Source organism: Spodoptera frugiperda, chromosome 16 (genome assembly GCF_023101765.2).
Source record: "Spodoptera frugiperda isolate SF20-4 chromosome 16, AGI-APGP_CSIRO_Sfru_2.0, whole genome shotgun sequence".
Lineage (NCBI taxonomy): Eukaryota > Metazoa > Arthropoda > Insecta > Lepidoptera > Noctuidae > Spodoptera > Spodoptera frugiperda.
Window position 1 is genome coordinate 4,773,636 of NC_064227.1, and position 24,323 is coordinate 4,797,958.

The following is a 24,323-nucleotide window of genomic DNA, read 5'->3' on the forward strand; positions in this document are numbered from 1 at the left end:
TGATGGTTTATCAGAAAATCTAATATCAAAAGACAAAGGGAATAGGGTTAACGAAATCTTAGGCCTTGATTAGAGATATAGTTTTTAACCTAAGATGGCCTAAGGACCAAAATACTAACAACGAAATCCTCTGAATACACACTAAACTATGACACTTAATTAGGATTCCAAAAACTACAGTGCTACCAATGCCATGAGAGGTAACAAGGAATTCTAAAAAGGGGTCTATCGAAAATTCGCAACCCTCGGGTTTAACTTAGATAGAAGTTTATGTAGCCCTAGCTAGACGGACAGATGGCCTCGCCAGACATGTTTAAATTGAACTTTTAAAGTTCGGGAGAGATGGAAGGCAGACGGATTTATGGGAAGGGAAAATTGTGTTTTGCTGTCTGTGTGAATGATGTTATTTGCTATGGGGTAAAGAAATCTAGCATCTTATTTAAAAACCGATCATAGTCTATATTCTCCTTTATTGAGAAGATCTCGCAATAATTTTCAATAATTATGCGGCTTTTTAGTGATTAGTTCCAGCAGTGGACGAGAACAGGCTGATGATGATGCCTTTTGATGATGGCTTTTTTAAGATTATTATCGCAAAGGCGTTTTTGGTTTTCTTAACTGTCTCACCCTTACGTTCCACCTATCACCATTTATTGATCTTTCGCTCGGTATTGAGGCTTTAAAAGCCTATAATACGACATGATAAACACGTAAGGGAGCATTTTATTGCACGGTGTGTCGTCTGAGACGTGAAACTCCCCCGTAATATGACTTTATGACCTCGCCGGTCTTGCAAAATAGGGGGAGGTTGGGAATAAAACCTGTCTCGTTTACTGCAGGTGTATTTTTTATCCTATTTTCAGTCTAGACTGATTAAAGAATGACATTGACAACCGATCTTAATTTCTTCTCATCTAAAATAACTTTTGGTTTGTTTCGTTGCGTGCTCCAAGACAGTCATTCATGTCCCTGGGACACGTCGGACTTCAGTATTCCGGTGTTTTCATGGTTGTTAAATACAACAGTAGATCCTGGCTTACAGGAGTTGCAGCGTTTTGGGAGATTGTGGCAGGCTTGTTCCATAAACAAAAAAAAAAAACGATCTTACTCCAAAATACCTAGACCGATGTAGGTTTTTGACACTATACAGCCATAATATCAAAAATGCCTTTCAATTCACAGATTCAAACGTTCATAATTTAATTTCGGCCTTAAATGGGGGGAGGCGTGTCAAACCTCTCGCTTAGTACATGTGTGTTTTTTGCCTAGTCTAGTCTAGTTTAGTCTAGACTGCCTAAGGTATAGCTGCATGTAATATCGACCTCATTCAGATATCTGTCAGGGTCAAGATGAACACGATAACATTAGAACACTGTTCGATGAAGTGAGAGAACGGTGTTTTTAAGTTACCTAGATGCAGGCGCCAGTTAAGTTGTATCCTAATTTATATTCAACTTTATTGTTTTGTTATAAAGTAGAATTTCGGCAGATAGACCCATTTTTTTGCTTGGTTCTAAAGATCTATAAACAGTATAGAATAGAATGTTCTTAATGTAAGGTAATTACCTTACATTAAGAAAGTTGAAATAGACTTTTTGAATTTATCTTATTTAACTATGTTTTCTAAACATTTTTGTCTATTGTACTTATTTTTACCGACTTCGAAAAAAGACGAGGATGTTCGGATGTTTATTTTTTTTATAATTGCAGAAATAGTACTGAAATATAATAAATATTACACCTCATTAGAATAATAAAACACAAATTAATACTATTACTATTCCATCAGAGACAGTCCAATAAAATCAATCGACAAGACTTAAATGCAGTCAAATGATAAACGACTGATATTATCTAATTGGCTATAACTGGCTTGTTATTGCTAACCAGCCTCGCTTAACTTGCATACACTGATTGATTAATTGACCCACTTCAAGTACTACGCTATGAATCTATGATTCACTATTGAGAAATGGAAGAGGGCCTAATCAGTATAAGTGTATGCAAGATGCATGCAAATTGTGTTTAATTTTCATTGGTATATGAGATCATGAAGATTGGTGGACTTGCAAGTACCTAGCTGCCTTTATTGGAAGTAACTATTGTTTACTTTGTAAGTGTGTTGTAATAATCGTTGAGGATATTGTGGGACTTATACCAGTTACCAAAATGTAGTATGAGATCTAATTATAAAGTTGTTGCGCGTTCGATTTCCGCACGTTGCAACTTTTTGTCTGATCCACCAATTGTTGTTTCGGGTCTGGGTGTCATGTGAATTCGAACTTGTATGTTTGTACGCACCCACGACACAGGAGAAAATACTAGTATGGGGCAAAATATTTATAAAAAAAAAATGATGAAAAAATAACATTTGTTAATCAATTCAAAGTTATAAAACTAGAAAGTATTAATTAATTAACGGCATATCTAAAAACTACGTATTTTCTAAAGACATACCTATTTAAAAGATATGGAAATAACCCAAACATAAAATAAAAATATAAGTATTTGCATATTATTAATTATGTATCTCGCTCACGAATTTAAATGAATGTGAAACAGTCAAACAGTCATTAAATTGAATATTTACAATGTTACCTATCAATACACTGATATCAAGAAAAAATAAAATAAATGTTAGTATTAACATGGAAAAATAGTATTTTTTTGCAATACTTTAGTAGTAATCATCATCAAATCCATCAGGTACAGTAGAACTCCAATTATCCGAACTCCGACTATCCGAATCGCCGATTATCCGAATCACAAAAATTGTCCAAAAAAGTCTAAGTGCGCTATTATTCTCTCCCCGCGAAGCCAGTGTTTGCGCGTCAAGTCTTAAGTTGACTTGTCTTAACTTGCCGTTGTGCCTACACTGCCTTCCCCCTCAATTTAATTCAATAAAAAAATAGTGCAATATCAAAACGTAGCTTTTATTCTCTTCAATGGCAAGTTTTTTTAAAAATCCGATTATCCGAATATTTGATTATCCGAATGGGTCCCAGTCCCCATTAATTCGGATAATTGGAGTTCTACTGTATTAGTTTTAATATAAATGATAATTAATTGATAGACAAAACAAATACGAAATCTGACTGTGAGACAAGCTACATTCTTATCAATCAACCAGCTCAGAGGTCAAGGTCAAACCGATGATTCATAAGACAAAAAATAATAGCTATAGTTAGACTGTGTATGGGATTTTACAACATGGAAAACCCGCTTCAACAATCGATGGGCAAGCAAGGACTAAACGATAACCCACTTGGTTATTCAATATCTACACCATGTAGTGTACAAAACATGTCAAGGAGACGGTCCCAACGAGTTCTGCATACTAAAACATGTGTGAACAAAATTGCCTGTTAGGTAACTGGTGACGCAGTAACATATTTTATGTATGAGCTTGTCCGTAATCACACACACGGTGAACATTTTGCTTAGATTTGTTGAGAATGTAAATGAGTCACGGTGTCGTTAAAATAAATAGACGCTTAGGTGATCATTGTGGACTAATTCTTAAATAAATTACTTTAGCCAAAGCAAACAGATTTGTTTTTAAATATTTCTATGAATGACTTTACTTCGACCCACATAATAATCATTTAGAACAAATACAATAGATTTATATAAAATCATTAGAAAATCAAGATAACAAAGTAAAAATTTTGCCCTTTTGGTCTTGTAGATTATATAGACCCTGCATTTAAACAACAATTTATTCTAGTTATTTTATATTGGTCTTCACAAGACAGAATTAACTATTAATTGATGTTCTCAATAGTTAGCAGGGACATATAAACATCCTAAGCAGAAAAACAAGTTAGTGATTCATACATTACATATAGTGACATAGGTAGGTAAGTTAGAAACAATATTATCATTAGTAGAGCCTTGAGCGTCATTAATATTTAAAAACGATAAATAAATTACATTTTATGATTGTGATTCATCAAATTAATGACACAATCAGTTAATTCTTTTAATGTGATTATATTTACTTGCCTGTGTAAATAATATAAAAAATAACATTAATATAATTTAACCAAATGCCATTTACTTTGCAATAGATACTTGAATAGTTACCAGTGTTGAAAACTATTAAAAAAGAAAAAGGGCTGTTTAATAATCATGCCCTTTTATACTGTAAACTCCAACTTGTCTGCCGAATGTAAAGATTACTGCAAACCTTTTTATGTAAAAAACCATCATGGGTTGTAAATGATGATTTTGGACTTTAAGGTAACCTGGCTAGGGTATCAAAATCCTAGTTTCACCAGCAATCAAGGTAGGAACCACTATTAAAACACCACTCTCGCAACTCTACCCCTGTACACATATAATTCTTATTAGCACAGTACTAATTAACAAGTTACGTATTAATAGAATGCGTCTTTGCATTACCCTAAGGATGCTTGTGTGTCGGTTCAATAGTTATTAATTTGCATTACATATTTAGCATGCAATGAACTGACATTGTCTGCATAAATAAACTGGCGGCCTGCACTGAAGTTATTTATACCTAATTGTTTTTATTGAATTTTCTTACAAGATATTTTAATTACTGTGTATTCCATAGATGGACAAACAATAATTGGTTGATGGGTACCCTTAGGGGAAGAGAGAGAAATTCATTTAAGAAACCCCTGTGTAGAGAGATTGCATCAAATATGTACAAAAATCTAAATGAAAGTAAATTCTCCTAGTGTTAAAAAATGGATCATCATAGTCATGACATTAATAAATATGAAATTAATACCTGATCATATAGATTTTGATTTTGTTTACAATTCTTAATAAGGAAAACCTAAGAAATTTCTTCATAGGATTCTTGTTTTATCAAACAAGTTTCTTACAAGAATGTTGACTTAATTAATTATCATTACACATAAATATTATAAGAAATAGATAACATAAAAGGTATGCATTCTGTGACCAAGTACTTATGTATTCAATAAATATAATCCAAGATATTGTGCAATATTGATTACATTCCCACTCTTATAGATTACAAAAAGTTTACATATTGGCTGAATGTGTGTTTATCAGTGCAACATTAAATACTCTTTGGTAATAATCAAGTGGCCAGTATCAAGGATAGATAAAAAGTATTGAAGGTTTTAAGCATTTTTTTTTTTAATTTTCTCCTTAGGAAGAACATTATACTGGTCATCATATTTTTTATTTTCAATGCATAGTGGTAGTTGTTAGTGGATTAAGTTTAGACTACTTCCTTAATTACTATTAGCTAAGTTTAATAGAACAAACAATTATGATCCTAGTAAGGTTTTCCTTATGTCTGTCATTAACTTATGAGAATGATTACTAATGGGGTAATAAGCACTTCAAATTAATATTATTTCATTACAGATTACTGAGAATATGCCAACAATATACCTCATAATACGATATGAACTCATAAAATCAATAAATGTAATAAATACTGATTACAGCATGCAATGTCTACATGATATCACACATAGGATTGCAAAAATCGAAGATAAATAACTGGATTCTCGCAGAAGAGAGTAATAACAGTGTATTAAACATTTTACGGCGATTCGATACGACCTTAGCGACGTCTTTTTGTAACGAGAATATGAACTACGAGGAGGTTTAAGCAAACAAGGCGGACCACACGCGGCCTCGGAAACCACACGTTAAAAACGCGAACGCTAGCATTCCTTATACGGCGAACTGTACATCAAATATTGCAAAACATACATTTTATCTGATGCCCTAAATGACACGCCGCACAAAACGCCGACAAATCAATTCCGATCAATTAATTTCTGAATTAAAACCAACAAACTCACCTGCTCAAACTGCTCCCTGATCTCAGCCCTCTCCTCGTCGGTCAATTTTGAATTATCTGCCATCGTCACACAAGTAAAATCACAAAAACAAGGATCACATCAACAATATACCGAGTGTTTGAATAACGCGTTTTTACACAGTTCACTTATGTACTACCGATGATTGTATAAAAATAAAAAAGTAATATATAAATCACAGCACTCGAAAACTAATGTAAGCGAATGAAGCGCACTTTAAAATTACTAGAAAACCGCACGGTCTCGCAACACGATATCATGAAGCGAGTGCAAATTATAAATACGTCAAGAAAAGTCAACCGATGAACCGACCGACCACTGCGCAGCGGCTGCCTAGTGAGGGGGAGGTATTAATTCTGCATAGTCTATGGATATCGATGAAACACCAAAAAAAGTTAGTTGATATTATTTTAAATAAAAATTTTATTAAGAATAGAAACTTGGACATAGCATTAAGAACATATAAAAATAGGACAATAATATTAAATAAAAACCGCCGGCTGAAACTGAGTCGGTTACAGAAAGAAACATAAAATAAAGTTGCAAATTCTGTTTTTCTCACATTTATGAAACAGTTACCTTGTTTTAATTTATAAGTATTTACATTTTCGTTCGTTATTTAAAAAAAATATACAAATAAATCAGATGAACATAACATAAGCCTTTTGTGAGTCATGGTGTTCTTACAATTATTGTCTTTTATGTTATCGCTATCTCATTCAAGTAAGCAATCCAAATTATTATTCTATCCATTTCTTCATAAAAATCGATAATAGCGTAGTGTCGATATATAAACATCACTAACGTTGGCGTTGCTATTTCACTTAAAGTTGCCAGATATACAACGATGCAAAAAAGTTAAAGTAATATAAAAACAAGTTAATATAGAAAATGATAATTCTGTATATTAACTTGTTTGAATAAAATAAGAATTCTAATTATTGTAATACTAATCTGTACGTGAGTATAATCGCTTAAAACATTTATTGCAATAACCTAATCTTAAAAGACTCGTAATTATACTTACAAGAAAAAAAGTAAACACAAATGTTTAGATTACTGCCATCTGTTGTCGAATTTATATAAACAATAATAAACTTCTACGTTTTACTACTAGACACGAGATGGCGCTGTTATCTGTTTTCCAGAAAATTCTCATAAGAAATTCATTCTCCCACTACGTCGAGAACATTCTAAGCCAGATGTTCACAACTGTCGGGTCGCACATATTTTTGTTTCAGTATAATGCAGACAAATACAGAATATTGTTTTTATACATTAATAATTTATTATAGAAAATATGACAACAATGATTATTAGGTAATAGTTTAGTTACTTACCGGAACTCTTTTATGATCCAAATTAATTACTGATCTTAATCCAAAACATGTGAATTTAGGTTGTTTTTTGACATAAGTAATTGTACGATGTTTCTGTCAAAAACAGAGATCTAGAGATTATGCGTTAAGATCAGTTTTTCATTTCAGCTAATAAATTAATAAATAAGAAAGGTTAATAAATAATGGAGTGAGCTATCTAAAAGTTAAATAAAACAAAATCGACTATTATACTGAACTACAGCGACCCCCAAGTTGACAAGCCCCGCAATCGCGAACATTCCACAAAATTCTAGTAGATGGCGCCACCGTTTAAAAGCAGTTGCGCGCGCACCGCGTCATCAGTTCAAATTGAAAAAGCGAGTGAAAACAATCACGAAACGAAGTTTGGAGAGAATATCTCTGCGAATTTAACGAAGTCTTGGAGTTAGTCAGTTGAAAACGAAATAAGAAAAAATGTCGCTGCTACCATTCTTGTTCGACTACGAAATGAGCCGCCCCCGTCTTTTGGAACAGCACTTCGGGATGGGGCTGACACCTGAAGATCTCCTGCACGTTACTGCTGGGCCTCTGGTCAACAGGGAGTACTACAGGCCCTGGCGCCACCTCGCAGCAGCTGCACGGGACGTCGGATCCAGCATCAAGTCCGACAGAGACAAGTTCCAAGTCAACTTGGATGTGCAGCACTTCGCGCCGGAGGAGATCAACGTGAAGACTGCTGATGGGTACATAGTGATTGAAGGAAAGCACGAGGAGAAGAAGGACCAGCACGGGTATATTTCCCGCCAGTTTACCCGGCGGTACGCGTTGCCCGAGGGTTGTGTTCCTGAGACCGTGGAGTCGAGGCTGTCTTCTGACGGCGTGCTGACGGTGACTGCGCCCAGGAAGGTGCCGGCCGCTGTCCAGGGCGAGCGCAGCGTCCCCATCACCCAGACCGGACCAGTTCGCAAGGAAGTCAAGGACCAGGCTAACGGTGACAAGTAGGGCGACGATCTCTTTTACTTGAAATTAGTCATTCCTTATTTTCTCTCTTATTGTAAGACTGATTGTTTTAAGTTACCTAATAAATACTCAGTATTTAAACATAGACTGTGTTTTAATATACATTTTAGCAATATCTAACACCGAAGTTTATCAAAATGGTAATGTAGGTAGGTAATGTAGTAAGCCATCGGGTAGTACGTACTTGGGCCATTAATTGATCTGGAGATCAGAATGTATGAAATTGTATCTACATAGGTATAGGTACCAGACAACACAGGTAATCTCTCGCTATCATTTTCCGACCATTTATACTGTGTCCGGCATTCTCCAGTCCCCCACACCCAAACGTCTACTTACCCCCATAAGGTATAAACCACAAGGTGATCCGACTGTTTGTTTGCTATCATATACCCATGAAGTAAATACAAATGTAGATGTCAAAACTCGATTTGCTTCTACTTTCTCGTTGCTTCACGACTGACGCATCACGCCACGCCGGATATCATTCTGAGGCCGTGGTATCACTCCACTACTAGTCGAGCCGACCAGTCGACCGGCGCATTCGTGCATCGCACGCACCCTACGCATTCCGTATGACGGTACGGTACGCATCGCATGTAGGCATTGCCGCTGATGCGGTCCGTACGATGCGGACAAACAAGATACAAGACAAACTAAAATCCGTTACGTGCGATACGTACGACGCGGGCCTGTGGACGCCTACCTTTCAGTGCCTTAAGTATAATTCATGAAGGTAAAGTAAATAAAATATGAGAAGTTACAAGGTAATAGGTATGGTAACACGTAAATATAATACGTTTAATGACAAAGCGTCTTGAATACATTTATTCTGATTAACAACAATTTATTTTGGAAATTTCGTCTTATTCATGTTATTTATGTGCGAATTTTGTCGTAAGTATTTACCGTATTAATGTTGTTTTGTAAATATAATGTAGGTGCTATTAACAATGGAAAATTCGTTGAGATTAATTTTATATAATGCGTCATAACATTATTGTCAAAAAAGGTGTCATATTATTACACAGCTAAACTATAATGGAGCCCTAGGTACCTACGTAAAAATTTAAGATTAAAAAAAGTTTATTTCAGTTTTACACAAAATTCTTTCCATCTCGCTGCCAACAAGTCTATTTTGCCCGGGGTATTTGGTTATTTAACCAAACAGTGTTCGTTTATCATTAAAAGTTTTAAATACATTTCACATAATTAGCAAAGATTATATTAAAAGATAACTATGATAGATGTTCATGTTCGTATTAATGTTTGAAACTAATTTATACATTTTAATAAGGGAACGTTGACGTATTTTCTATTGTTTACTGACTTCAAAATAGGAGGTTCTTAGTTTCACCTGTATGTAAGTATGTATGTATGTTTGACGTCGCGTATGTGTCGCATTTTGCTGACCCTATTTGATGCTGTTTTCACCTTAGTATTTTTCAAACTTAGGAGAAGATTTTAGGGATTTTACCTGAAAAAAGCTAAAATGACCATGCAATAATGTCACGCCTTTAATTTATACCCTGGCCTGAAGGGGCAGGCAGAGGTGCACAGTGCACATACATACATAATGATACCTATCTACATATCTCACCATTATCTTATGAGTCCCTCATGCTATGACTTAATAGGGGGTGAACTTATTGCCATTCAAATACAGCTTAGCACGCGTTTTTAATAAGCGAGCGAAGCTGTGGGCGGAATGCTAGTGTTTTATAAGATTTAAAGATTTAACTTTACATAAATAAACAAGATGTTTAGATAAAAATACATATTTTGCATCTATAAACAAAGTACTTACGTCTGAAAAGTTAAAAATACATTGTAAGCAAAGAGGAAGTAGATACTAAGTGATTATTTAAGTTTAAAGCGGTTTATTTTCTCATTTATCTTGAATTAATTGTGTAATTACATTGATGTTGTTAGTTTTAGGAAAGATAAGGTTTACATAAAATATAATTATTCGTATCTATATTTGAGTATTCGCAAATTAATCATTAGCTTGTAACTCCTTTGGCACTGTGGGCCAATCGAACCCGCACATCTTAGACAGCATTGTGGGTGTCCGGGTTCGATTGTTTCATTGCTTACCATCAGGTGAAACGTCGTATTGTCGCATCGTCACGCCTTTTATTCCCGAAGAAATAGGAAGAGGTGCATATCACTGCACGTAATGCCCCTGTACACCCACTTTTCACCTTTTGTGTTATAAGTCCCATGTAATAGGGAGTGAGCCATAAACTGGGCACAATTCCAGACTCCGTGCTACTACTGAGAAATTTAAACTTCGGTTGAAATGTCTGCTTGTTCAAAGATGTCATGTAAGTTATTTAAAACCCATATAAAAATAATAAGTATTATTTTTACCTAAAATAAGTAAGTAGGTAATATTTGACCCAGAGCTGCGGACTATCTAGCGGGTTACCGGGGCTTCAGCTCGAAAAGCAGGAGAAGGAACGGGGTGGTTTTGGGTCAGAAAGAGTCTGACACTCCCTCTCGCCTCGCCTAGTTCACATTTTTGTTTTATTTTTGGAGATCTATTCAAATTCACCTAATTAATGGGACGTGTTTTTTTAAGAACCAGTTCTATTAAATGTTGACTGATTTCGAGGTACTTTATTAGTACCTATTATTTCGTTCTGAGAAATAAGATAGTCATTCAAAATATTTAGTTCAAAGAATACTCACTAAACATTTGACAGAGACTAGGCCCCAGAGATCCATGTTAAGGGTTTTCCACCAGAGATGTGCTATGAAGATGTAATAAATAGCTAAGCTGTGAAACTATGTGACCGTTTCCACTGAAACTAAGCTATGTAGCTGTGCGAGAAAGATACGCAGCTCGAACAAGCAATGTATCGATAGTAAGGGAAGCCATCCATAGACATCTGGTGATCCAGAAATGGATAAAACTCAATTAACACACTAAACGCCATTGGGCAAAAGTGACCGGCGCTAGCGGAAGATTTGCCTTCAACAAATTTTTGTTGGCAGTCAAAGTCTTAAGGGTTTAACTTCCTTGTTTAATAAAATTATGTTACTCAATATTAAAAACAAGTAATAAAATAATTTAAGGCGTAAAAGATTGTAAAGTAAGTAGTGATCGCTATTTAGATAAAGCTGTCCGTTATTTCAATTTTATGTCGTACAATAAAGTTTTTACTTATTATTGTTAGTATTTCAACACAATAACTAAAAAAAAAACAAATTGACAATAAAGTCTCTCCGCAGTTTATAGCTACAAATAATAATTATGGGTAATTTGTTGAATTTGGATTTAATTTGTTATCCGTAATGGTAATGAAGGAAAATTTTATTTTCTTGTTACAAAGCAAATATAACTATCGTGATCATCAGCATCAAATATTCTGTTAAATCCTGTTTAATCCGATACATAATATATTATATTATTTTTGTGGACACGACGATCGCGTGGAGGCCTAGAAAAATGTCTATAGAGTGATTTATCTAGATTTTTTTCTTTGACCACGCGGACGAAACGCGGGCAGAAAGCTAGTAAATAATGCCGGTGCAAACCGGTATGAAACGAAAATTAGCCATTTTATATTTAATGTTACACGTAAAAATGTCACAGTTATTAATGTTAATATCGACTCTTTATGATATGTGACGTAAATAATGGCATTTCCTTAATGGAACACGTTCATTTACAAGGTACTTATTTTTTTTTTTGGAGTTTACTGGTACTGCCTTTTTTAAGGGGGATAATCGTCCAATGACTTCTCAAAACTTGGGTGAGGTAAGAGGGAGTGTCAAACTCTTACTGATTAAAAACCAACCCCTTCTTACTAATCAATCATTTTATATAATATGTTTATTTTTATATAAAACGGTGTGTTTTACAAACAACAGCTAGTTTAAATTATAACTTCATGATACAGTTAGCACACATCCTTTAAACGAATTAATCGCACAAAAACGTGGTAAAATCGGATCAATGATTTTTACGTCATTAGGTAATTTTAACAATGTCTGTTTCAACACTAGTGACTGCAACATCGGATAAACTTCCACCGCAGAACAGCTTTCAACTTAGTACTGAGTTGATTATCATACAGAGTTGTCCACTCTACAAATTCACGACAAACATTAAAAAAAATACTCACTTGACTTCTATGGAAAATAAAATAAAAATTGTACATTAAAGTTTTTATGAAAGAAGTAATAACAGTTACTTATCACGTTTTCGACAGTGAAAAGTGACAGTGAAAGTGTGAATTTGATATTTTCTAGAAGTTTTCTTGGTTTTGTGTTAAAAGGATCTTAGAAAAGTAAGTTGGTTTTTCTTCTTCTTACTAATTATAAATGCGAATATTGTGAGTTTGTGTGAAATTGTGTGTTATGTTATGTTTGTTACTCGATCACCTTAAAATGGCTGAAGTAAACGGACTGAAAGAAACAGTGACGGCGGACTTGGGGAGGGCCCCGTCACTCCGATTTAAAGGACTCGGGAAAGTAGCGCGGGTTGTGTTCACGCGCCCTCCGAGGCGTAGCACGGAGGAGATCGACATCTCATTCCTCTGTGCATATTGAAAAGGGGCCTGGCAAGGCAGGCTGCTATGAGTTCGGGGGCTGCGGAAGAATTTGGTTTCCCGTACCCTTGTACCTACGTGTGAGACGGGACACCGGGGTGGGTTTTAGTCCCTGTCGTTCTCCCCAGAGGACGAAGTTCCATGAGGATTTCCCACCTTGTCTAAATAAAGGGGTAGATTATGGTCTTGAATAACACATAGGATACTTTTTATCCCACGGGACCGCGGGCAAAGTCACAGGCAGAAGCCAAATTAGGATTTTCTCCTGCATCGTGCGTTTACAAACACACAAGTTCGAATACACTTATACACACGGTACCTCAGAAACAACAATTTATGGATCACACAAAGAGTTGTTTCGTGCGGGATTCGAACCCACTACACGTTAGTTGGCATCCGGTTGTCTAGCGACCGCACCAATCGTGCAGTCGATATTTTAGAAGTACTTATGAAGTTGCAGTACAATTTGAATAATCTATGCAAGACTTTTTACGAAAAAATGTCCCCTTGTAATCGATTACTGCATTTAAATATTCAGATAGGTATCAGAACACTTTAAGTCGACATGACAAATGTTACAAAATTAACTGTTGCCGCTGGGCTCGCTATCATTGCAGCGGTAAGCCCCCTCTTTGAGGAGTGGCTTGGGAGGCGCCACAGCGTCCTCACCTACTGCGTGACGCAGGTGCTTACCGAACATGGGAGCTTCAGTAGGTTCCTGTTTCTAATAGGGCGGGAGAAAACGCCTGGTTAGTCAGTAACACTCCTTCTCGCATTGCCCAAAGCGGGAGAAGTGATAGGATAATTTCCCCCCTCAAAAAAAAAAAGGTATGGTCAATAACAGAAAGTATGGTTTTAAATTTGTAGGTGGTGAGTTGGAATTCCCAAGGCTTACATTTAGGTGCATCAAACTAATAATGAAGGAAACTAAAGAGCAAGAACATTACTTTGGTGTAGATGTATCCTAAATGTACCTATACCTAATAAAACAAGTATCATGTACGAATATAATAATATTAATAGTTGCAAGTCAGTGGAAAAATCCGCTCAGAATATCTGGTTCTATAATTGGATTTTAAAGCCTAATGTAATTTTCTCTCAAAAAGGCTTAGAAAAGATTATATTTTAGAATTATGGCATGAGTGTATTCCTTTTTGAAATTGTTATCGCTTTTTTCTTCTCCTCTAATAATATCTTCGTTGCGGGATCCAAGACAGTTATTCATGTTTCTGGGATAGGACGCGCAGATTTTCTTACATGAAATCTTGGATCCTGGCTTACAGGAATTGTAGTGGTTTTGAAAGGTTATGGCCGGGTATCGCTTATAATCATGTGATCCGTCTAATCGTTTAAAAGCGACCGTCCTCGAATACGACAGAGGTTTCCTCGAAAACAATCGCGCTTTACTCGAAAGCAATCGAGCGTTATTCGAATACGATTGAGGAATGCCTGAAAACGATTGAGCATCTGCGAAAACAATCGAGCATTACTCGAAAACAACCGAGCGTTTCTCAAAAACGATCAAGACTTCTTCGGAAACGATCGAGGCTTCTTCGTAAACGGGAATTCGGGAAAAAAGGGTAATCAATAATAATTAATGGGATACAAAATTGTCCTATATAATAAATACATAATATACCTACCTAAAATAATCGTGGATACAATAAGTTGCTTAATTGCTCACGTTCATAGGAATAATGATTAATATTTATACGCGGTATTTTAAATTGATATATTTTTCCGATATTTGCCTATGTTCATAAAAACTAGTAGTAGTTGTAAAAATAAAATTAATGCAACAACAATTAATAATGTGTATGTTTGTCTATTGTACCTATTTATATCACAAATGAGCTCATTTGATTTAATAGGGTAGGTGACTATTTTTTATTTTAATGTCTGGTAGATTATTTTAAAACATTAGGACACCTATGTATATTTTATTTTCTTAGAAAAATAAATACTTTAGTAGATATATTGATTTGAAATGTAGCGTGACGTCACTTCTAGGTACGTTTTATACGTAGAAATTACGTATTTGCTTTTCTTTGATTCGTTTTATCTATTATGTATATGACAAAATAAAAAATACATGTCCGATATTTTTTTATTACCTAACGGAGTAGTGAGATTTTTATTTTGCATACCCCGTTAGCATCCCTATTATCATTAATTTATTAACTTGTGTATATTCACACGAACTCAATTTACTTTATAACAAAGAACATAAATTCATTTTGTCCATGTGAAAACCGCATCAATTTGTGTTCAGTAGTTTTGAATTACGGTTTTATTGCAGACAACAAACGTTATTATACAAACAAACAAATATTTAATATATACAAAAAGAATGTTTTATGGAACACGCCGTAAACGAGCAGACGGATCACCTAATGGTAAGCAATCGCCGCCGCCCATGTACACCCGAAACACCAGAGGCATTACAAGTGCATTGCCGGCCTTTTGGGGTTTAGGAATTTAAGGGTTGTTGGGGATTCAGGGATTGGGAAGGGGGCCTCCAGTAACCTCACTCACACAACGAAACACAACACAAGCGTTGTTTCACGTCGGTTTTATGTGAGGCCGTGGTATCACTCCGGCCGAGCCGGCCTAGCCGTGCCGCATGAAGCATGGCTCTCCCACACTTAAAACCTGTAGTTAATTATTTACATTTTATAATAATGTTTCGTGTATTCGATAAATACCTATTTTTAAAAGACAAGTTTTGACTTGAGTCATACAGTTAAATATTATAATAAACTGGTCCACCCTAAATTACAAGTTTATATGAATAAATAAAAAATATTAAGCGTTATTTACTTAATATATAGGTTTTTTCCTTTAACCTTTTTTTAAGGGGGAAAATTCATCCAATGACTTCTCTCACCTTGTGCGAGGCGAGAGGGAGTGTCAGACTCTTACTGACTAAAAACCACCCCGTTCCTATATTCCTGCTTTTCGAGCCGGAGCCCCGGTAAACCCGCTAGGTAGTCCCCATTCCGCAACTCTTCGATTTAAGCTACTTATTATATTTTTAGCTACTTATTTTATTTCTAATTTTAGCACAATTTGTATACCTACCTAGGTGCTCAAGGTGAAATCTTTATTACAAAACTTAAGTTTGTTTTCATAATTTTAATGTATTCAGGTAATTTTTACTGACATGAAGTAAATAAATAAATACTTATTATGTGTACATGCACATGCATAATACCTTACACGCATATTTTTAACCGACTTTATAATAAACTAGCTTTTGCTTGTGACTTCGTCCGCGTTGTTTAATGACTTCTGACAGAATTTGAGTTTTTTTTTCTAAAAAAATGTTTTTATAAAATAAAAATCCCGTCAAAATAGATTTAGAGATTAGTACCTAGATATTCTATCAGAACAAACAGATATAGACAGATCAAAATTGAAAAATCAATAAAAAATTGACTCTAGTTCGTAATTTGGTCAAATTGCACTTGGGTAAGTCGGAGACCGAAGAATATAAAAAAAAGTGAGGATCCATAAAAAATGTAGGTTTTCCGTCCTAACGCTATAACTCCAGAACGCACGAACCGATTTCCATTTTTGCATTAGTTGGAAAGGTCTCGGGCTCCGTGAGGTTTATAACAAAGAAAATTCAGGAAAAATTCAAGAGGAAAGCCAGAAAATAGGGAAAATCATTGGTGGCGAAACGGAGTTCGCCGGGTTTGCTAGTTTTGAATAAAATTTAAAAATAATTATGTCCACAATCCACATCTATCAGTCTCTTCGTGAAGCTATTTGCACATTCCAAGTATAGACCTATAGATATTGAAAATGTGATTTAAAAAAATATTCCATTACTCAACAGGTTTATAGAAGCGGCCCAATTAATTACCATAGTTACTACAAATAGAAGTTTCGAGACCATGTGAGAATTGAAGAATTTAATACAAACGAGCTAAAGACGGCAGGATGACAAGAATACTAGAAATATTGACGCAGAAAATAGCGGGACGAGCACATATTTATAGACAGGTATGAGAGTAATTAATACATAATTATATGTGACTGGTAATTAGTGAACGATATTTAAACACATGGTTATACTCATTATTACTAACAACTTTTGCAAACAAACTTTCACGTATACACATTAGTTTTACTTTTACCACCATAACAAAGTAAAGTTCCAAAATATCTACCTAGTAACTAGAAGACTTCGCATAACGCGAGTGCGGGCGCCTTGCTGCTAACAGCTGATCATGCAAAAGCACGCGCTCACGCGCGCTATATTTCGTTGTTTTATTATTGTGATTTAATTAAACTAATGAGCATATAAAAATGCTATAAACAACAACAAGAGACCAAAGACTATCATAATAAGTGACTCAATGAAAGACTTCCTGGAAATTTAGACGATTAAAAAATCGGTAATAAAGATCTCATGGAAATAAAAGATCTTCAGATACAGTCCTAACATTTCTTATACAATTTTAATCCAGGTGCTGGCGACATTTGCATCATCTCTGCTGTCCCTGGCTGGAGGCATCACATTCGGCTTCACAGCAGTTCTGCTGCCACAACTCAAGACTGACCCAAACTTCCCTTACGATGAAGTTTTTGACTCATGGATTGGTAAGCACTTTTTAAAGTACCTACTTCTTTAGATGACTTGGATGACAAAAATGCTGCCCATGAACGAGCCTCTAGCATGGCTTGAAACTAGTCGAGTTCTTCGTCAAACAGTTACGTGAGTAAGCCGATAACACAATAATTAATTTAGTATGTGTCACGAAAGTTATAATAAAATTATTTTTCATCCTTATAACATCACGCCTATTTCCTATTGTTTTGTCAAATAGGTCTCCAAACGGCAGATGTATAGCATACCTTTTTCCCCTCGTCTTTATTCATAGATTGCATTCATTTTCAGATTCAGATTAATTTTTATCTTTTTCTATCAAATGCTAGATTAAAAAAAGGTAATTTAAAAAACAAAATAACCCGACTGTGTTTCTTTATAATATTAAAATGAAAAAACCCTAAAACAAGAAAGTCATCGTAAAATTTAAGCAGTCGGGACCCATTCTAAATATAAAGACTTTGTGAGGGCACATACGGCTGGCTTTCTAGATTGGGTCCCGACTGCTTAAATTTTACGATGACTTTCTTGTTTTAGGGTTTTTTCATTTTAATATTATAAAGAAACGCAGTCGGGTTTTTTAGTTTTTTAAATTACCTTTTTTTATTTAATTTTTTTAGTTTTATTATTTTGATATATCTACTAATATCTAGTGTCACTCTCACAGTAAATACAAAACAAACGACCCCTATCAAGCGGAAATCCATCAAGTCGTTCAGGCTAGAGAGTGAGAAATATTCGAATTTGGCGCCAAAAATCCGCCATTTTGTTTTTTAATTATTATGATATATCCAGTGTCACTCTCACAGAAAATACGAATCTAACGACACCTTTCAAGTCAAAATCCATCAAGCCGTTCAGGCTAGAGAGTGAGTAATATTCGAATTTGGCGGCAAAAATCCCCAATTTTATTTTTTAATTATTTTGATATATCCAGTGTCACTCTCACAGTAAATACGAATCTAACGACACCTCTCAAGTCAAAATCCATCAAGCCGTTTAGGCTGCAGAGCGTGCCAAACAATTATACATACATACATACATACATACATACTCTCGAAAAACATAACCCTCCTTCTGGCGCAGTCGGGTAAAAATACTTCCAACTTCAAATAGATTTAGAAAATGGGTCAAGTCTGATATTTAATTGGCCTGTTGTATTGTATTATTTTACAAAATCAGTATTTACAATTAAAGTATGACTTCAGAGTAAATAATAAGTTCATTGTATCTGTTCCAGCCTCCATCTCCCCGCTGGCCATGATGATGGGGTCTCTGTTCTCCGGCTGGATGAGCGACGGGGTCGGCAGGAGGATGGGCCAGCTCATCCTCATCGTACCTTTCACACTCGGCTGGGTTATCATGGGCGTGGCCAACAACAACGCAGTCATGCTGATAGGAAGATTCATCACTGGGATGTGCACGGGAGCTGTGAGAGCCAACAGCATGGTCTACATCGGAGAGTTATCAGACCCAAAGCACAGAGCCGTGGCCCTATTCTGGCCCTCAGCAGCCATCCACATAGGAGTCCTATTCTGCCATCTAATAGGCAAATACAACCACTGGAAACTCAGCTGCTTCATTTTCACAATACCCAACATTCTTTGCTTCTCAATCCTACTATTCTTGAAAGAAAGCCCGCTATGGTTGCTTTCGAAAGGCAAAATTGATGAAGGCATACAATCCTTTAAAGAATTTAGGGGTGAGGGAGAAAATGCGGAGAAGGAACTCACGAGTGTTTTAGAGAAGAATAAAGAAAAAGCAGAAGAAACGACTACATTCAGAGATATACTTAACATATTACTTAGTAGGCCGTTCTTGAAGTCGATAGCGACGATAGTCTTGTTGTTTATCGCGGTACAATGGTGTGGCATCAACACTTTATCGTTTTACGCTGAGACTATCTTCGAGAAGACATTTGGTGGTGATATTGACGCATTTATGTTGATGATAGTAACTGATTCCATTAGAATCATAGCATCTGTCAGTATTTGTATGTTTGCTAGGAGGATTCCTCGTAAAATCACATTTGTAACGTGTTCTATAACAACTACTGTTGTGTTGGTAGGATTGATTCTATGTTTGTATTTGAACCCTTCAGGTTTGGTGTGGGTGTCTGTGACTTGTATGGTTGTGTACATCGGTATGGCAAGTGCATTAACATCTATTTCATGGTCATTTGTAGCTGAAATATTCCCATCGAAAGTTCGTGGCCTCGGGTCTGGTTTAAGCTCGGCCATATCATTTGTCTTATTGTTCATTTCTGTGAAAGTCACTCCAGAGATAATGTACAAGCTTGGGGAACAAGTAATGTATGCTGGTTTTGCTGGAGTTACGTTGTTTAGTAGTATTTTCTTAAGCTTTATTCTGCCAGAGACTAATGGTAGAAGTTTGCAGGATATTGAAGATTCCTTGTACAAAAAGAAACCAGTTGAGAATAAGGATATAAACTTAGCAACATTAGAAAATGCAGCGAAATAATGCTTAAGGTGAATTATTATTTAGGAGATAATAATATTGTGTATGTGTAGGTACCTCTAATTGTAAATATATGTATAAGTAGTAAATAAATAATAAATGATTGAGAAAATACGCGCCTTTAAGCCTTTCATTGCCAACAAAAAGCTGTTAAAGGCTTTTCCTCCACTAGTGTTGGACAACGTTGTTCGACATGGCGTCTAAGGTGTTAATTCTTGTAAAAACCTTATCATCGTTTCATTTATGGCTACTTATTAAGGATGTACCTATTTAGGTGTCGCGATCAAAGTGTTGAATCTTGCACTATTTAATGTTTAAAAAATTGTCATCCATTATCTAAATTATTTATTTATCCGGGTATATCCAATAAACGTTACATGCTTCGAGTGGCAGGCAATAGCATCCTCTAAAACGATGAACTTTTACTGTGATCACCAAGCTGTCTACCAAGAATAGGCTCTCCCCATAAAGATTGATAATAATGATTTATTCATCAACAGAATTGTTTTATATGCAACGGAACAAAATTTTAGCTAGCAAACGGATGAGAAATGCGTACAAAAATAGCAGCACGTTTAAAAATATCAGCCACTTGCGTAATATTTATGTTTTTTCTAATAAACGTATGATACAATCACGACTTTATTTTACAGAGAGGATAAGCGTAGGTGTATTGTATGATTCATCGATTTGTTCGTTTATTTCCAATGTTTTGTGGACTATGAGCGACTGCTCACTCGCATAATTGCCGAATAAGAGGTCTCAAGCTCGATTCAGACCATAAATTAAGGATCTACAGACTTCCTTTAATTCACTGTTATCTTTATTTGAAGACCGAATCCATCAATATTACACACAGCCAGATAAACAAAATCAACACACGTTATACAAAAAGTAAAAAAAACACTTTATTTATAAAACATTGCATTAAAATAAACTTAACACAATTAAAGAAACAGTCTCATAATGCAGTCTGGTCATCATTCCTTCTTCGCTTCTTCGAGAACATCTTTGCGAACTGGTCCGGTGTGGGTAATGGGCACTGGTCTCTCACCCTTCACAGACTCAGCCTTCTTCGGAGCCACCACCGTCAGGATGCCATCAGAAGATAGCCTGGACTCAACAGTATCAGGGTTGCTCTCCTCCGGTAACTTAAACCTCCTCACAAACTTTCTGGACACAAATCCATGCTCGTCCGCCTTTTCCTCATGCTGGCCTTCAACAACAATGTATCCATTACTGATCTTCACAGCTATTTCATCTGGAGAAAAGTGCTGGACATCCACGTTGATCTGCCATTTGTCTTTGTCCACTTTGATTGTAGATCCTGAACTTTTGGGCCACCAAGGTTGGACTCCAGCGACGATTGGGCTGATTGGGTTTACTGAAGCCGACATTAAGTCATCTGGGGTGACGGTCAGTCCGAAGTTCTGGTCCAGAAGTCGTCGTGGCCATCTTGGAAGGTCGTAGTCGAAGAAGTAAGGTCTTAGAGACATTTTTGTTGTGTGTTGTTGTATTCGCGTTTCGTTCTAGTGTACTGGAAGAGGGGAGTCGACCGTTTTATATATATACGCGCGGTGAATCACGTCTGGCACGAGTCTCGGTAGTATTTGGAACGAGAAAGTTCCCGATGCATACAGCAAATGTTCTATGGAGACTATGGAGTGCAGACTAGCTAAACGCGCGGTTTCTTTCGGATTTTTTTGTTTGTCAAATCGTGTGTTTACTTTTAGGGCCTTTAATTTCAAAACGTTTGATTAAGCGCTTGTATTATGTGACAGATAGTGCATACAAAATTAAGTTCTTAATTCTTTATCTGGGACATAGTGGCTATCTAGACATTATATGTCTCACAATGTACCTAAGTATATCAATTAATTTATTGTCAAAGTAAATGATATTAAATCAGGACTTATCAGGATATTAGTAATTAGCATGGTAACACATGTAGTTTATGTTAAATCCGAATGTTCAGCATGTAGAGAGGTATATAAGTTATTCCAGCAAAATGCGGGACCACTATTACCTATAGCAAACTTGTTTTTGTGTTCTACGACTTAAAAAGGATATATTTATGTACTCATGTGTAATTTAAATAACCTCTGAACTATGCACATATGATTGATTGAGCTGACGGTAATTGCAATCGGTACACCTAACTAATATCTGCTTTAGAAGGAAATATCAAGTTTTCTACCAACCTACTTACTGACATACTCAAAGGCAAATTGATTGATCCTCCTAGGGAATTATGTTGCCCCAATCCAGAGCTGCGGATAGCCTGACAGGTTACCGGGGTTCCGGCTCAAAGCAGGAGAAGGAACGGGGTGGTCAGTAAGAGTCTGACATTCCCTCTCGTCTCACCAAAGGCGGGAGTCATTGGATGATTTTCCCCTCTCAAAAAAGGTAAATATGTAGAAGTTGGTTTTGAAGTACGAGTATCTACATAAACCTTTTGAAATCTTCATATCTTTAACGATTTAATGAATGATTATCTGTTGTTTGGTTTATTCGCGTAAGTGATTCAGTATTCAGTAATCAAGTTTTACAACCCGGGGTCGTGTGAAAATCATCTATTTTTGGTGATAAACAAAAATATACGAAATCGCAAGGTGTGTATTCTTCACGTTTGCCAGAAAATGCTAGAAATGAATGAATGGTAAGTGGGTATTATAACGTCACTATGACGTAATACATAAATTATTATGTACTCAGGACCGGATTACACCTAGACAGCGCCCTAGGGCAGCAACTCATGGTAGGGTTGCAAAGAGGTTGCAAATCATACTGGCTATATTTCTGTTTTTACTGTTAAAAAAATTTTTTTGGCGCCGCCGTAGTCACTCAATGGGCGCCCCTCTATAACCTGGCGCCCATTTGTTAAGGGGGGAAAATCATCAATTTACTTCTCCTGCCCTGGATGAGGCGAGAGGGAGTGTCAGACTCTTACTGACTAAACAGTTCGTTCATTCTTTTTCCTGCTTTTCGAGCCGGATCCCCGGTAACCCGCTAGGCAGTCCGCAGCTCCGAGAACCTGGCGCGAGTCGCGAGTCGCGAGACGCGAGAAATACGGCCCTGTATGTAGGTACCTCCTATTATGACGTAGGGACTACCTACACATTGTAGTGACTGTCCATCTATATTAGTTTATCGATCCACAATCTATTTTAAGATGGATCGCCTACGAAAAACAAGAGTTGAAAAATTCTTGCGTATGTTTCATTGAATTATTTTTAGAACATTTGCGTCAAAAGTTGAACTTTGGAATTGTTGATAGTTTTACTTGAAAACCAAGAGTAAGAATAGGGAGGTTTTAGTCAGTAAGTGTCTGACACCCTCTCGCCTCGCTCAAGGCTAGAGAAGCCATTAGATGATCTCCCCTCAAAAAAATTAGGTAGGCACTAATATTGAAATAATAACAGTTATCATTTTTATTATAAATGTAACGCCTGTGGGGTTTTCCGGTGTCCATGTGCGGCGGCGATTGCTTACCATTAGGGGATCCGTCTGCAAGTTTTATTATCAGCTTATTCAATAAAAAAATCTTTATCAATAGGTAATATAAAGAACAAAAAGACCAAAGTTTTCTTTGCAAAGTCTTCTATAATATCTTTATATTTAGTTCGCAAATCTATCCATTTATTTCATTCATCGCCGTCGGGCGGGGACTTCGGTTTTCGTGATTTGCATTTAACTTTCGGAAACCCAGTACAGTTGGTCGTGCTTTTTGTTTCATCATCACATTTTTTAGCGTCTATTTCTTCTTTGTCAGTTACAAACGAGCCGTAGCATATTGGCACGTTAAAAACTTCAGCGGGTGTCGCTGCGTCCTTATAAGTCCTTGGTACCTCGATTTTTAACGTCCCGTCAGGACTCAATCTACACGTTATTTGCGAAGGGATACACCCTTCAGGCAACTTGAATTTTCTAATAAATTGTCTTAAAGCATAACCTTGTTCCGTTTCCTTTTCTTGTTTCCCTTCAATGACCACGTATTCTGGGTGTGCTTTCACTCGAATCTCATCCTTGTTGTAATTATTCACATTAATACTTAAGTGAAATGAATCCTTGCCGATTCTCACAGTCGGTCTTAAACTTCTATTGTTTTTCATCGAATAGCATAATTTTGATTGTAATTGGCTACCCAGAAGGGTTCTTAAAAACATTATCCTGTTCATTTAAGCCATTTTTTGGTTAATTTTGGTTTTATTTACTGGAATTTTGGGTTGACTGTCGTGGTTGACATTGTTAATTTGACATCTGTTGATATTGTCCATCAGCTGGGCTGTGTTATTATCTATAGGTTGTCTATTGATGGTAAGAAAAAACAGAATAGGTTGGTATCTAAATCTAAGTGCCCAGATAAGTATACCTACATACTTATTGGTTCACACTTCTTGAAACTTGAAACAAGACACACGCCGTCGAACAATAGCATTTATTATTGACCTGTGAACATTGTACGATAACATGTAATAATAAATTAGTAGTGGAAGGT

At 36.0% G+C, this 24,323-nt stretch overlaps 5 protein-coding genes across 5 annotated transcripts in view; 2 read left to right on the forward strand and 3 right to left on the reverse strand.

The window, feature by feature from the left end:
- The window catches only part of LOC118280711 (plastin-2), a 47,492-nt gene extending 41,332 nt beyond the window's left edge, over window positions 1–6,160 (reverse strand). The window contains exon 1 of the mRNA XM_050699575.1: window positions 5,817–6,160. Coding sequence (XP_050555532.1) covers window positions 5,817–5,879 — 63 coding nt within the window. The 5' untranslated portion in view covers window positions 5,880–6,160. The remainder of the gene's footprint in view (window positions 1–5,816) is intronic.
- Window positions 6,161–7,496: 1,336 nt separating this feature from the next.
- LOC118280771 (protein lethal(2)essential for life) lies at window positions 7,497–8,258 on the forward strand. The gene has a single exon (XM_035601145.2). It carries the CDS (start codon window positions 7,628–7,630, stop codon window positions 8,153–8,155), a length of 528 nt encoding a protein of 175 aa, XP_035457038.1. The 5' UTR covers window positions 7,497–7,627; the 3' UTR covers window positions 8,156–8,258.
- Window positions 8,259–12,232: 3,974 nt separating this feature from the next.
- Window positions 12,233–19,882, forward strand: LOC118280742 (facilitated trehalose transporter Tret1-like). The gene is made up of 4 exons (XM_050699396.1): window positions 12,233–12,471; window positions 16,574–16,740; window positions 17,208–17,340; window positions 18,588–19,882. Exons 2-4 carry the CDS (start codon window positions 16,678–16,680, stop codon window positions 19,826–19,828), a joined length of 1,437 nt encoding a protein of 478 aa, XP_050555353.1. The 5' UTR covers window positions 12,233–12,471; window positions 16,574–16,677; the 3' UTR covers window positions 19,829–19,882.
- Window positions 19,883–20,715: 833 nt separating this feature from the next.
- LOC118280743 (protein lethal(2)essential for life) lies at window positions 20,716–21,377 on the reverse strand. Its single transcript, XM_035601100.2, has one exon. It carries the CDS (start codon window positions 21,319–21,321, stop codon window positions 20,806–20,808), a length of 516 nt encoding a protein of 171 aa, XP_035456993.1. The 5' UTR covers window positions 21,322–21,377; the 3' UTR covers window positions 20,716–20,805.
- A 2,018-nt stretch (window positions 21,378–23,395) lies between these two features.
- On the reverse strand, window positions 23,396–24,091 carry LOC118280696 (heat shock protein beta-1-like). Its single transcript, XM_035601003.2, has one exon. It carries the CDS (start codon window positions 24,001–24,003, stop codon window positions 23,470–23,472), a length of 534 nt encoding a protein of 177 aa, XP_035456896.2. The 5' UTR covers window positions 24,004–24,091; the 3' UTR covers window positions 23,396–23,469.
- Between the last annotated feature and the right edge of the window lie 232 nt (window positions 24,092–24,323).